The following is a 14,383-nucleotide window of genomic DNA, read 5'->3' as shown; positions in this document are numbered from 1 at the left end:
CATTGAGAACCCCACACTCGGGACGGATAGGACTCCACCAGGGTACTGCAGACCCCCCTACAGAGGATAAGTAGGGTAAGAAGGTGGATAGTACAGAACTTAGATTGACAAGATGTGCCATACTGAGTCCAAAGAAAGAAGACTCTGTATTGATCTTTAGATTAAGAAGATGTGCCATACTGAGTCTAAAGAAATAAGACTCTGTATTGATCTTTTAACACATATGCTTGCTAGCAGAGGAATTAAGGTTACTCCCAGTCAGATGGAACATTTTATACAAGAAATACTTCCATGCTTTTCTGAGGAAGGAAAGGTGCCAGAAAGGTAAATGTAGAGGCATGGGAGAAGGTAGGCCCAAGGAGCCTTATCCTTAACCCCACTGCAGCCTTTCCACCCCGGGAAAGTGCAGGATTGGCAAGCTCTCCCTGGGGTGATAGATCAGGACTCAGGTAATAGCGGAAAGCGCCAATCCTACTCTTAAAATGGATATAAGAGAGCATTTGAGGTTTTTCTTTTTAATGCCTGCTTTTAAAAAATAAAAAAGGGGGAATTTGCCGGGAGCCGGTCCATCCTTGCTGTTTCAAGGGACCTGGCATATATGGCATACGGTTCTTAATATGTTTGCTCACCTTCTTGGCGCTGTGTTTTAACCAAGGTCACCTCTCCGAGAAAGGTTGAATCCCCAGGTAGGGATTTTCCCCTGAAGTTAGGGAGGGAATAAAACCCCTCAAGTAAGTGCCAGGCAGGTAATTAATCCCTTTAACTACAAACAATCATGCTTAAACTACATAATCTTTTCTCCCTGGAATGGAGATAAGAAACGCCCTAACCTTTGGAATAGAGATTGATAGGATTGAATCAACTGGTATAAATACAGATGTAACCAGACAGAGAGACAGAACTCAGAACTCAGAACAAGACAGCAAGAGACAGAACTCAGACAGGGCTTGGAAGACAGGACCAAGAGAGACAGAGCCTAGGCACAGAACCTACACAGAACGTTCTCTAGAGACAGAAGAACTTCGCTGGAGAGAGCATGCCGGAGGATCCTGGACAGGGACTGGCCTCGGAGCCTAGAGACAGAGCCTAGCAGGAGAACATGGCAAGGGATCCTGGACTGAACCTGACTACAGAGATTGGCAGGAGAACCTGACTGGAACCTGGTGACCAAACCTGGCTGGAGATCTCAGACAGAACCTGGCTGAAAGAACCTAGCGAGGGAACATGGCCACAGAACCTGGCTGGAGATCTGAAGCAGAACCTCTCTGGAGATCCAGACCAGAACTTGGCTAGAGATCCTGGCTGTAGATCCTGGCTAGGCTGCTGATCAACTGAACGCTGTCTCCGTGTCATTCCTTCTTCGCCGACTCCGTCCACACCTTTGGGGAACCCCTGGACCCGCTGGGGCAGGACCCCGGCAAAAGTGTCTCTCTCAAATCGATGTTTTTCTCTTTCCCCTCCACCCTCCCTCCCTCCACTCTCTAAATATGGTTATTGGCCTTTTGTCTGTTAAAGTTCTTTGCCCATTTTTTTAATTGGGTTGTTTGGTGTGGGGTTTTTTTTCTCGTTCTTGAGTTTTAGGAGTTCTTTATACTGGATATTAATGCTTTATTATATATGTGATTTGCAAAAGCATTTCATGGTAGTCTTTTTTTAAAATATATTTTTATTGATATCAGAGAGGAAGAGAGAGGGAGAGAGAGATAGAAACATCAGTGATGAGAGAGAATCATTGATTGGCTGCCTCCTGCACACCCCCTACTGGGGATCGAGCCCACAACCCAGGCATGTGCCCTTGACCGGAATCAAACCCAGAACCCTTGAGTCCACAGGCCAACGCTCTATCCACTGAGCCAAACCAGCTAGGGCCCATGGTAGTCTTTTTGCTTTCTTAATAGTATCTTTTGATGCATCTAGGTACTTGATTTTGAAGAAATTCAATTTATCAAATTTTTTTGCTGCCTATACTTTTGGTGTTCTATCCATGAAACTGTTGTCAAATCCGTGTCATGAAGATTTTCCTTTATGTTTTTTCCTAAGAGTTTTATAGTTTTAGCTTTTACATTTAGGTTTTGATCCATTTTGAGTTAATTTTAAGTATGGTGTAAGGTAAGGGTTCAACTCATTCTTTCAGATGTAGATAATTCAATTTTCTGAGCACCATTTGTTAAAAAGACTGTCCAAAAGACTGTCCTTTTCCCATTGAATACTCTTGACATCCTTGTTGAAAATCATTTGATCATATACGTGAGTGTTTATTTCTGTAATCTCTATTCTATTGGTCTATATGTCTATCATTATGCCAGTAGTATACTTTTCAATTATTGTAGCTTTGTAACAAATTTTGAAATTGATATGAGTCCTACAGCTTTCTTCTTTCTTTTCAAGGTTATTCTGAGTCCCTTGAGATTCCATGTGAATTTTAGGATGGATTTTTCTGTTTGTAAAAAGTGCTATAGGGTTTGCATTGAATCTAGAGATTGCTTTAGTTAGTTTTGACATCTTAACAATGCTGTCTTTCAATCATGAATGCAGGATAATCTTTCATTTACGTATCTCTTCTTAATTTCTTTCAACAATGTTTTGTGTTTTCAGTATGCAAGTCTTTTACCTTCTTAGTTAGATTTATTCGTAAGTATTTTATTTGTCCTAAACTCTGGTGTCATTTATAGGTTGCTGCCTGAGTATATACCTCATGGTCTTTGTGAACAACTTGGATTTGTTCATGTGGTTGTTAAAGGATAGTCTTAGAAAGTACTTGAGCTCCTGAGAAAACTTGGCTTATTATCTCAGATTTGGAGAACAGTTTTGTTATTGGTTGAATCTCTTGAAAATGATTGATTGCTTGTACTCAGGGGTTATGTATTATACAGGGTGGGGCAAAAGTAGGTTTACAGTAAGTATGCAAAAATTTATTCTTGTATTATTTCTTCACTATGTTATTCTTCATACGAACAACTGTAAACCTACTTTGCCTTACCCGTATGTGTATTGCACATAAATACTGCTCTCTCGGGGGTTCACAGATGAGTGCTACTGGTAGGTTGCTATGCATGAATGCGCAGGTCTGAGCGAGGTGGGGAGTGAGAGAGAGAGGAAGACAGAATCACAGACTGACTGAAAGGCTGCGCTTTGTATGGCATCACACAACTGCATGTACTGCGTAATTTTCGCTCTTTAGAATAAACTTGCTCATTGCCGCGCCAGTATAAGTTTAAAAAGATGTGTGTTCTGTCAAGTAAAACCTTCATTTATTGTGTTGCGTGTCTTTGGGGAAGTTGGATGTCAGAGCCTCATATTTTGGGGCTCTAATTTGAAGTCCTCTTTGGACACCTATGGACAGATATGAAGGATAACTGACTTTCAAAGCCCACAAATTGTTGTATGATGTTTGTCCTCAAGAGGGAATTTATCTAATATTATTAAATAGGGGAAGAAGTAAGAGGAGATTGTAACACAGGTGCAAAAATAAAAGAATTTTAAGTTGAATAGGATTCTGTTCCCTGGTTTGCCAATGTGATTGCATTCTCCTGGCCAGTTGAGTGACAGGATTGCCTGGGTTACTGGGTGATTGATTCCTCTTAACATGATCTTGGGTATCTCTTTACAAGGGGTTGTCCTCATTAGCTTCTGGCTTCCTTTTCCCAGATAAACATTAGCGGGTAATGATTAGACTTACTGAAGGTCAGGCAACATCAGGAGCTTAGTTTTAGAAACTGTACTCTTGTGACATACGATGTTCTCTAGTATAACAAAAACTTACATAGTTATTTATGGAAAAATCCTGACTGTATGGACTTTGAAAGGTTGTGAGGGTTTTTTGGGAAGAATTTGTCTTATTCTTTTTCCATAATTTTCCTCCTTTTAATAAAACCTTGGCAGTTCTTTTTGTGTCCTTTGTGAAAGGCCACTTGCCCCTAAAGCACACTGGAGGAGTGATGTGCGAACACTCTGCTCTCTGTGAAACTCATGAGAGGGGGCACTATACTGCTAGCATGCACAGCTTGCACTTAAAGTGTAGTACTGCCTCGGGTCCTGAATCTAAAAGGGCACAATTGAAATCCCAGCGGAGTTCTGAAACAGGCTGTGAGGGAGAGTCCTGAGCACTGGAGAATTCTTCACTGGTATTATTTTCTGCACTCACATTTGTAGATATTTGGTTACTTGTGTACCTTCTTGTGACATTTTTGCAAACCTGTGTCTCTATCTGCAATAAGAGACCTCAGAAATTGAGATTATGACAAGGGGTGCAGAGAAATGAGACAAAGTATTTTTGTTTGATCCAAAAGTATTGGATCAAACAAAAATATTTTATATGTCTGATTAGTTGTTCTTTTCCAAGGTGAATATTAGATTCATTGTAACAGATTTAGTTAAATGTCCAGATAGATTCCCTATCCCATAGTAGTCAGTGACAAATATTGTGATTGTTTTATTACTTGAATCTTTAATCCTTTTTTGTTATGCTTCTTAAGTTTATCAGTGTTTTCTGGTCTGTAAATATGCTGGAATTCTTTAGTAATACTGTAAGTAGAAGCTGCATTAGAATACAAGGTTCTCCCCACTCCTGGTTCAAATTTTGTTTTTAAATTAATTAATTTGGTAATACATGGTGTGGACAATATAATTAGATGGCTCCATTGTAGTGTAGATTCTGATTCTCTGGCTGTCACTAGAGTTTTGGTATCAATGTTAAATAAACTTCTATTTTACTAAGTACAAATAACAATATTAAGTTTGTGGAAATAATAACTATGCAGAGGTTGTAGATTTTAAGGTACTCTTAACTGTTTCCTTTTTTCATTTTAGAACAGGAAGATAATAAAATGAAATTACCAGATATACCTTCAGTAATAAACCACTTCCCTCAGCCAAAGCTGGACTCCCCAGGGATACGCGAGCCCGATGGACCTGATGATTCTTCCAGCTGTACTGATATTCAAGAAGATGCTCTTTCTTCATCCGAATCAGATTCATTCAATAGGTAAGAAACTCATAGTCGTTATTTTAAATGTCTTATTTCCTGTGCATGCTAAGATAGCACACATAATTAGAAAATAACTCTGAGGCATAATGCAGTTCCTCAGTCACCTTTACTGCGTGGTAACTTTCACAGTGACAGTGGGTCGTGCGTGGGGAGTGTGTGCAGCAACCCTAGGGAGGCTTTGTTTTCTCCCTTGTAGCCTTTATAACCCTATTTTTCCTGGAGTTGGATAAGAGAGTATGATAGGCAATGAAATTTTTGTCAAGACAATGAGTGAAGGAGATAAAGATAACTACACTAGAAAATAGTGCTGACCAGAAAGACAGTGCACAGAGAGTGAAACAAAAAAAGAGTTTGTTCCCAAGAGGACAAATTGAGCAAGTAGAATCAATGGGGAAACTTTAAAAATGAGAGATTTGGAGGTAAGTCATTTTCCAAATGATTTCTTAAATGCTATTTTAGCCCTAGCCGGTTTGGCTCACTGGATAGAGCATCGCCCTGAGGACCAAAGGGTCCCAGGTTCGATTTCAGCAAAGGGCATGTAACTTGGTTGCAGGCTTTTCCCTGGCTTGGGCCCTGGTTGGGGGGTGTGCAGGAGGTAACCAGTCGATGTGTTTCTCTCACATCAATGTTTCTCTCTGTCTTTCCCTCTCTCTTCCACTCTCTTTAAAAATCAATGGGAAAATATCCTCAGGTGAGGATAAAAAAAAAAAGCTATTTTAAAAAGATGAATTTGTTGTTCCACTTATTTATGCATTTAGTGGTTGAATTTTTTTTTTTTTTTATTGTTGAAAATGTTACATATGTCCCCTTTTTTTCTCCATTGACCCCTTACAGCCCACCTCCACCCCTGCCCCCGGCTTTCACCACCCTATTGTCTGTGTCCATGGGTTATGCATGTAAAAGATGAATTTTTAAAGGAGGACAGACATTAATGTGTGTGTGTACACACCATTTTATGTTCTGGCGTTTCACTTTGTATGATAAATACTATTTATGTTTCTACCTCACTTTATATATACTTTTTTTCCCCCAATGGATGCAATGTTCTGTTGTGTTTCTGTACCGTAATTGACCAAACTCTTCAAATGTAGTTGGATATTTACATTTTCCCCAATGTTCTACTTATATACCCATTGCTGTGGTAAAGCTCCCCCTAGATAATTTTTTATATTTGTTTAATATTTAAAAATTGTTAACAGTGCTCTAGAAAAGCGATTTTCAACTTTTTCCATCTCATGTCACATATGAGATGTGATGTGTTTTATAATCAATAAGACAGGTATAATCTCAACTACAGTCCATGTGTCAAGTAGTTGCTCTCAGCGGGTTGTTGTGATGTACTTGCCTGTGTGTGCATCATGGCTCTCATTTCATTTGAGTTACGTGTATTGTTAGCATTACATTAATTTTTCATTTAAAGTGTCTTCAACAAAATAATGAAACAAAAAGTTACAGTGTTTGGAAGTCACAGACAGTGCAGCAGGGCATAAATTTGATGTTAGCAAGGTAGTATTCATCATTGGATGAATGACCACAATTCCATAGTTTCTTAGAAAACAATCAAGGAATTTATAAGAAAGAAAGATACCCACGAGTAGATTTTTGAAATGCAGCATCTGAATATTAAGTCCCTGATTCACTTCAAACATAATTTTATCACCTAGTTAAAAGTTCCTGAAGTAGGTTATAATACTGGTTGGTGCCAACCCAGCAGAAGTCTGTCGCAAAGTATAGTCATGTTAGTGCCAGTGTTATTTAGAGATTCTAAAACCTAGTCAAAAGAGGTACCCACTTGATTGCAGTAATTAACGTAGAAATCAGAAAGAGAATTCAAAGTGAAAAGGGACTCATCAGAACCAAATGCTCTTAGTCAAATCAGCATATCAGAGATAAGTTATCTTTATCTGGTCCATCTTATTAATAATATTTAGGCATGCAACGGCAGGGAGATGGGCACTACATTTAGTGGTTTTGTTGAGATCTTTTCCAACTCTAAAATTGGTTAAGAGTATAACGTGTGTGTGAGTATGTACTCTCTACCATACTCACATAGTATACACCACACACACAGAGAGAGAGAGAGAGAGAGAGAGAGAGAGAGAGAGAGAGAGAGAGAGAGAAAATCTGGGGAATGATGAGTCATTTTTTGTAGAATTGACATTAAATTTTTAAAAAATATTAGGCATTGTCCATAATCAAAGGAATTTGTTTATACTAGGAGATTTTCTAAAAGAAAGATTTATACTTAAGATTTATTGACCAAAAAGGTGGTAGCCAGAAGTGTACATGGTGTGGTGAATATGGGTCTCATTTATTTCAATCAATTAGTTTAGGATCAACACAGTTATCTCTGCTGTGGTGTGTTAGAGAACATGGCCTCATGAAGTGAAATCACAAAGAATAGATAATTCCACTGCTTGGTAACCGTGACCCTTCTTGCAGATACCACATGTTGGTCCTAAAAGAACCTGAGCCAGGTAAGGTGTGAATGAATGCATTTCGACTCTTCACAATTCCTGGCATAAACAATCACCTCTTCTCTGATGCTAAGTTAGTAGCAGCAACTTTGTGTAGGAAGTCCAACATGGGGGCAGGCACAGAACACCAGACACTTTGACAGAAAGGCAAATTAACCATTGGTCATGTGTTTGATATATTTTGGTACAATCTTTTCTTCACTTTTAGTATTTTTGGAAGCACTCTCTGTCCAGAATTCTTAAGAGTAAGAGAGCAAAAAACGGAAACATGTGAAGAAATCTTACTACTATATGTTGGAAAATTTAAGTAGTTAAATTTTAGCCTTTCCTAAATTGTGAGCAAATTGAAGAATGATGGGGAAATCTTAAGAGAAAAAGTGCCATTGTTACGTTCATCTAAGGCAGTGGTTCTCAACCTGTGGGTCTCGACCCCTTTGGGGGTCAAATGACCCTTTCACAGGGGTCACCTAAGACCATCGGAAAACACATATATAATTACATATTGTATTTGTGATTAATCACTATGCTTTAATTATGTTCAATTTTTAACAATGAAAATACATCCTGCATATCAGATATTTACATTATGATTCATAACAGTAGCAAAATTACAGTTATGAAGTAGCAACAAAAATAATTTTATGGTTGGGGGTCACCACAACATGAGGAACTGTATTAAAGGGTCGCAGCATTAGGAAGGTTGAGAACCACTGATCTAAGGAATATTGAGGTACTGGTACTACCAGCCTACTAAGACCACGCTGAATTTCTCGATTACTGAAAGAACGGGAAACACTATCTTTATCATCAGAGTAGCCTCTGAGAGCCAATGGGCAAAGTTGAGATGTGTTGCAGTTTTGAAGTTTGGTTTCAGACAGGTCTTCTAGAGCAAGTCTTGGTTAGGATTGGGTAAGCCTAGTAGTTCAGAACTGGTGGATACAGCAAGATGAGTATATTGAGATGAGGGGTTCAAAAGGTCCTGTGGGTATGTCCTTTGATGCTTTCTCTTGAGAAGCTGATGGATCTTTCAGGAAGCTTTTGTCTTAACAGTTATCTTCCTGACAGGAGTGTCCTGGATTAGTAGTTATATTGATGAAACAGTGGATGGTAAAGTCTTCTGTTGTAGACAGGGTGGTGTGTGTTTTCTACAAACGCTATTGGAGTGCTAAAAGAGTGCTACATGTATTATGTCATTCAGTCCACAGGCAAACCCCACTTTAGAAAGGTAGAAATAAAAGGTCAAAGGAGTTGAATATGTTGCATAGTATACGTCAATACAAGGATTTGAACCCAGGTCTAGTTCTATTTTGAACCTCAGAGCCCAAGTTTGTTCTCCTGACTGAGAATGATGCTATGGCCAACCTGCCTTGCTCTTAACATTCTTGAAAGAGTAGAAATATACAGTTCTTGAAATGGTTTGGTTTCCTTAGAAGCAGACCTGAGACAAGGATTGAGTGGACATGTTTAATTTGGAAGGTGAGGGAACCACTATAGGGTGTGGGGATGTGAGACAGGGAAAGGAAGATAGCATTTAAGGGGGCCATGTTTTTAAACCAGGTGTCACTGTGAGCAACTGGAGTTTAATTCTCTTGGGAACTGGGAGCGGGTTTAAAACACACCTGAATTACCCCTCTCAAGGGTCAAGGGCCAAAGGAGTCAGTTATTTGGTTGGAGCTGCCCTCTGCTGCTTCTAGCCTCCCGTGCTGGCAACAGAGCTGACTAGCAGCGAGAGGACAGCTCAGACAAAGGCACCGACAGTTGGAAGTCAGGCCTGCTACACTGCGGGGTAAGGACTCGGGGATAGGAGCAGGGCACCCAAAGGATCTGCCATGGCAGTGATTCCAGCTGAAGATGGGGAAATGGTTTGGTTTTGCATATGCTTTATTAATACAAATGGATTGCTGTAGGCTTTTGCCTGTATCTCTAGCCCAAGAGAATGCAGGAATGTTTGCGGGCATTCCAGAGCTCCTTGCACCTCCGTGCCTGCCAGGAAGGGAAAAGCTATGTTTAGGGCTGATGACGAAGTGATAGCTGAGCAAATGTTGGGGATGGGGCAGAGGAGAAAAGGACAGATTATCCAGAAGCTCTGAGGCAAATGGCTCCAAAAACTGAGGGAAGGAAATGTGCTTGCTGATGAGAAACAATTTAGTTTTAAGTCTTGTGTGACGACAAACTGAAGTGTGAAATAATTCATCATCAAACTGAAGTTTATCGACACACTAAATGAAAATATCTTGCCCTTGGGCAGAAAATCACAAGCATAGAACTACCCATAGTTCTTTGGTTGTCAGTAATGCATTTTATTATCCTGCTTTGTTTCTCCTTCACAGAGATAAGAGCACTACTAATGGGCTTTGTGTACGTGGACATCCTCTCCCACTGGTGGAGTTACTCAGTTGGGTATGGCCGATAGGCCTGCTGGTTTTGTTTGTTTGTTTGTTTTGGGGTTTTTTTCTTTGGAAAATCTTAAGTACCTTATTAATGGGTGACTTTTAACTCTCCTTGGACATAATTTTTTAAAGGCCAGCTCTGCCCTGGCTGGGTGGCTGGGTTGGTTGGAGAGTTGTCCTGTACACCAAGAGGTTGCAGGTTTGATTCCTGGTCAGGGCACATAACTTGGTTGCGAGTTCATCCCCGGTCGGGGTTCATGGTGTTTGGGAGGCAACCGATTGATGTTTCTCTCTCTCCCTCGCTTCTTCTCTCTCTAAAATTAATTTTAAAAACCCAAAACATATCCTCAGGTGAGGATTTAAAAAGAAAAAGAAAAAGAAAGCCAGACTTCTATTTGGCACATCTAAGGGTAATTATTTTTAAATGTGTGTGTGTGTTTTTTTTACACAGAATTATTTCCTTATGCTTAAGAATTAGGAAGTAGTGTTTTGAAGTGTATCTATCTATACGATTTGATTTGTACTGATGTGTGAACCTTAAATATTTCTCTAATATATATTTGCTGAAGTTTCTCACTGACTTATTTCAGATGACTTTTCTCTATTCCTACACATCTGTAGTTTAGCATCATTGTGTCTGTCATGTTAGTTATGTGTCCAGTCTGGCAGATAAGAATCAGGTTTCTGCAGTGGGAGATTACAGACAAGTAAGATGAACACTGTCCGGGTGGTACTAGATTGGAGACCTTCATATGAACTGATGTTCAGCTTAATAGAGATTCAGATGGATACGTATGGGAATATTGATAGATCTGTGTGTATAAGTTAGCTAGTATGCACACATGTAGCTCCTTATGCTGTCAGCTGCCAGGGCCAAGCAGCAAGGGTTCACAGCTGCACTGGGCACACCCGGGGCACTAATCTTGGTCTCTGACAGCTTTCTCCAATATATGGAGCCAGTGCTTCTTGGAGAAAGGCTAATTCCATGGCTGGGGCTGGAAGCAAGGAAGTGCTAGAAAAAGTAAGAGAGACAGAGATAAGAGGGGGAAGGCATAAGGAAATGGAAGGAAAGGGAAAGGAAAGAAAAAGAAAACAAAAGTACCACAGCCTCTTCCTTAGCCAGCAGATAACGTCAACAGCAGTGCCATGTTGATGCATTTTGTCCTGAGCTGTGATGGGAATGACACTTTCCCGCTGTGGTCTTCCTCCTCCAAACTCAGTAATTTCAGTTAAATTGTGAGAAAAACATCAAACTCCAATGAGGGTCATTCTACAAAATACCTGACTAGCACTTCTCAAAACTGTCAGGGTGATCAAAAACAAGGCGTGTCTGGGAAATTGTCACAGTCTAGAGGAGCCTAAGGCATACACGACCAAATGTAATGTGTCCTGGGTGGGTCCTGGCACAGCAGAAGGCTTTAAGTAGACTGAAGAAGCACAAATAAAGGGTGGCATTTTGTTGATAATAATGTCTTACTGTTGCTTCATTGGTTGTGACTAATGTGTCAGACATTAGTCTGGTGTGGGATGTTAACAATGGAAGAAACTGGGTGCAGGGCATATGGGTACTTTCTGGAGTATCTGCCACTTTTCTGTATTTTTATTTTATTTTAAAATAAAAACTTCATTAAAAAATACATTACAACATCAAAATAAAAAGGAATATTACTGTGAAAATATTTAAAGAATGTGCTGAATGTTGGAAAACCAAAGTCATCAAAATGTTATTTTCTGAAGTGGTAAATTGGGTATTGTTTCTGGGTTGTAGTAAGTTTAGTTATGAAATATTATTTTTTTCCTTTCAGTTATATTAGATGTTACATTTAGTCACATAGATTGATTAATTAAACCCTGTTTTAATGCATTCTATAAAGTCTATTATCACATATATTAAAATTTAATATATTATAGCATCATGAGGGAAATATTCTATTTTCTTCCCTATTGTCTTATTTCTTTTAAATCAGTTTTGCTTTATTTGCTAATGTTTTTACTTTATAGAATGATTTCACCCCAGAGGATGTGACCCAGCCTTTGCATTTCATCATAAGTGACAGTTTACAATGTGCCTCATCCTCATCAGTTAGCATGTTTTTATTAGTGAATTTATACTTGCAGAAGTGATCCTCCAAGAACAAGGTGAAAGTACAAATAGTTTTATCTTTTCTCCAGAACTCATTGCCAAAGGTTATTTGCTGTTAATAAGGTTTTCTTTTACTCTTAGGCAGTTCATGTTGGCACCTTTGGGTTTTTTTTTTTTTTCATTGTGCTTTATGTTGGGTAATCTGATTATCTTTACAATAGCTTTTTGTTATTGTTTTATAATTCTTGGTTTTTCTACTCTGAGTCAATCCTAGGTGGCAAATATTTTTGTTTTACCAAGTTCATGAACTCCTGTGATGTAAAAGATCCTCTGTACAATTACTCTGAGCCCTTCAATTTTCTGTATCAGAAAAGAGTTTTAAAATTTCAGTGGGTAATTACTTGTGTACCTAAAGTGCTCTGTAGAATTTAGTAGTTCCTTCCAGGGTCCACTCTTACTAAATAATACCTTCTTGTCGTGGCTCATAGCCATGTCTGATCATCACCCAAGGTATGATGTTCAGAGTTTTGATTGGCATGACATGGTAATACTTGCTTAAAGTTGAGTTTTTTATTTTTTTTATTTTTTTATTTTTTATTAAATCTTTATTGTTCAGATTATTACATTTGTTCCTCTTTTTTCCCCCCCATAACTCCCCTCCTCCCAGTTCCCGCCCCACCCTCTGCCCTCACTCCCCACCCACTGTCCTCATCCATAGGTGCACGATTTTTGTCCAGTCTCTTCCCGAATCTCCCACACCCCTTTCCCCCCCAAGAATAGTCAGTCCATTCCCTTTCTATGTCCCTGATTCTATTATAATCACCAGTTCATTCTGTTCATCAGATTATTTATTCACTTGATTCTTAGATTCACTTGTTGATAGATGCATATTTGTTGTTCATAATTTGTATCTTTACCTTTTTCTTCCTCTTCCTCTTCTTAAAGGATACCTTTCAGCATTTCATATAATCCTGGTTTGGTGGTGATGAACTCCTTTAGCTTTTCCTTATCTGTGAAGCTCTTTATCTGACCTTCAATTCTGAATGATAGCTTTGCTGGATAAAGTAATCTTGGTTGTAGGTTCTTGGTATTCATCACTTTGAATATTTCTTGCCACTCCCTTCTGGCCTGCAAAGTTTCTGTTGAGAAATCAGCTGACAGTCGTATGGGTATTCCCTTGTAGGTAACTGAGTTACTTTCTCTTGCTGTTTTTAAGATTCTCTCTTTATCTTTTGCTCTTGGCATTTTAATTATGATGTGTCTTGGTGTGGTCCTCTTTGGATTCCTTTTGTTTGGGGTTCTCCGTGCTTCTTGGACCTGTAAGTCCATTTCTTTCACCAGGTGGGGGAAGTTTTCTGTCATTATTTCTTCAAATAGGTTTTCAATATCTTGCTCTCTCTCATCTTCTGGCACCCCTATAATTCTGATGTTGGTACGCTTGAAGCTGTCCCAGAGGCTCCTTACACTATCCTCGCATTTTTGGATTCTTTTTTCATTTTGCTTTTCCGGTTGGGTGTTTTTTGCTTCCTCGCATTTCAAATCATTGACTTGATTCTTGCGCTCCTCTGGTCTGCTGTTGGGAGTCTGTATAATATTCGTTATTTCAGTCCGTGTATGCTTAATTTCTAGTTGGTTCCCCAATATAACATCGAGGGTCTCATTAGTTTTCTTGTAGATCTCATTAAGTTTATCGACGGCTTTTAAACAGTTCTTGAGAGACCTTAAAAGTGTGGTTCTGAACTCTATATCTTCCATTGACAATTTTGTCCTGTTTCTTTGTCTCCGCATTTTGTTATGCTTCCTTGGTGCACCCCCTAGTGGTCTTTGTTCGCAGTCTTATAGTTAAACCTTGATTGTTGTAGCTAATGCCAGGGAGGGTTTGACCTCCAGGCCAAGTGGCTATGAGAATCAGCTGTGTCAGCAGTGAGAGAACTTCTGTCCTCTAGGGAGGTGCTAATCTAGCCTTTGCCTGAGGCTATCCGGCAAATGCCTCTGTGCAGGGCTTGGGCGGGGCGGGTCGCACAGGATCAACAGGGTGGGCCGGAGAGAGCAGTTATGGCGGCTCTCAGTCCTGTCCCCAGGGGCTCTGCCTCTCAGTGTCCCAGCACCCGCTGCAAAGCTCGGAGAGAAAGCTGCACTCGCTCTGACCGAAGCCAGACAGTCCCGCTTCTCCCGTTTGAGTCTGGGTCCCTAAAGACTCGCCTGTATCTGGAGCTCAGAGTCTGCGACTCCCTCCCGATTGAAAACGCCAACCGCGCCCTCCACTGCCAGCCCGCTCCGCGCACTCCGCACCCCAGAATTTGACTTCAGCACTGCGCCTCCTCTGAGTGTCCGTATGCGTTTCTCTTTCCTCCTAGTTGTAGGACTTCCACTCAGCCAGCGTTCCTGTGGTTCTGGGTGATGTCCCTAAAGTTGAGTTTTTTAAACTATGTTTTCCCTTTTTAGT

The 14,383-nt window shown here is 39.9% G+C and overlaps 1 protein-coding gene across 2 annotated transcripts in view; it reads left to right on the top strand.

Annotated features, from left to right (window-relative positions):
• The window catches only part of RAD18 (RAD18 E3 ubiquitin protein ligase), an 82,313-nt gene that overhangs the window by 49,730 nt on the left and 18,200 nt on the right, over positions 1–14,383 (top strand). For both annotated transcript variants that reach the window (XM_059663417.1, XM_059663416.1), the window contains one exon: positions 4,810–4,984. In XM_059663417.1, the coding sequence (XP_059519400.1) occupies positions 4,810–4,984 (175 nt within the window). The remainder of the gene's footprint in view (positions 1–4,809; positions 4,985–14,383) is intronic.

The sequence above is a fragment of the Myotis daubentonii genome, chromosome 14, assembly GCF_963259705.1.
Source record: "Myotis daubentonii chromosome 14, mMyoDau2.1, whole genome shotgun sequence".
Classification (NCBI taxonomy): domain Eukaryota; kingdom Metazoa; phylum Chordata; class Mammalia; order Chiroptera; family Vespertilionidae; genus Myotis; species Myotis daubentonii.
The sequence above is the reverse complement of the archived record's forward strand: the minus strand, read 5'-3'. Positions and strand labels throughout refer to the sequence as shown.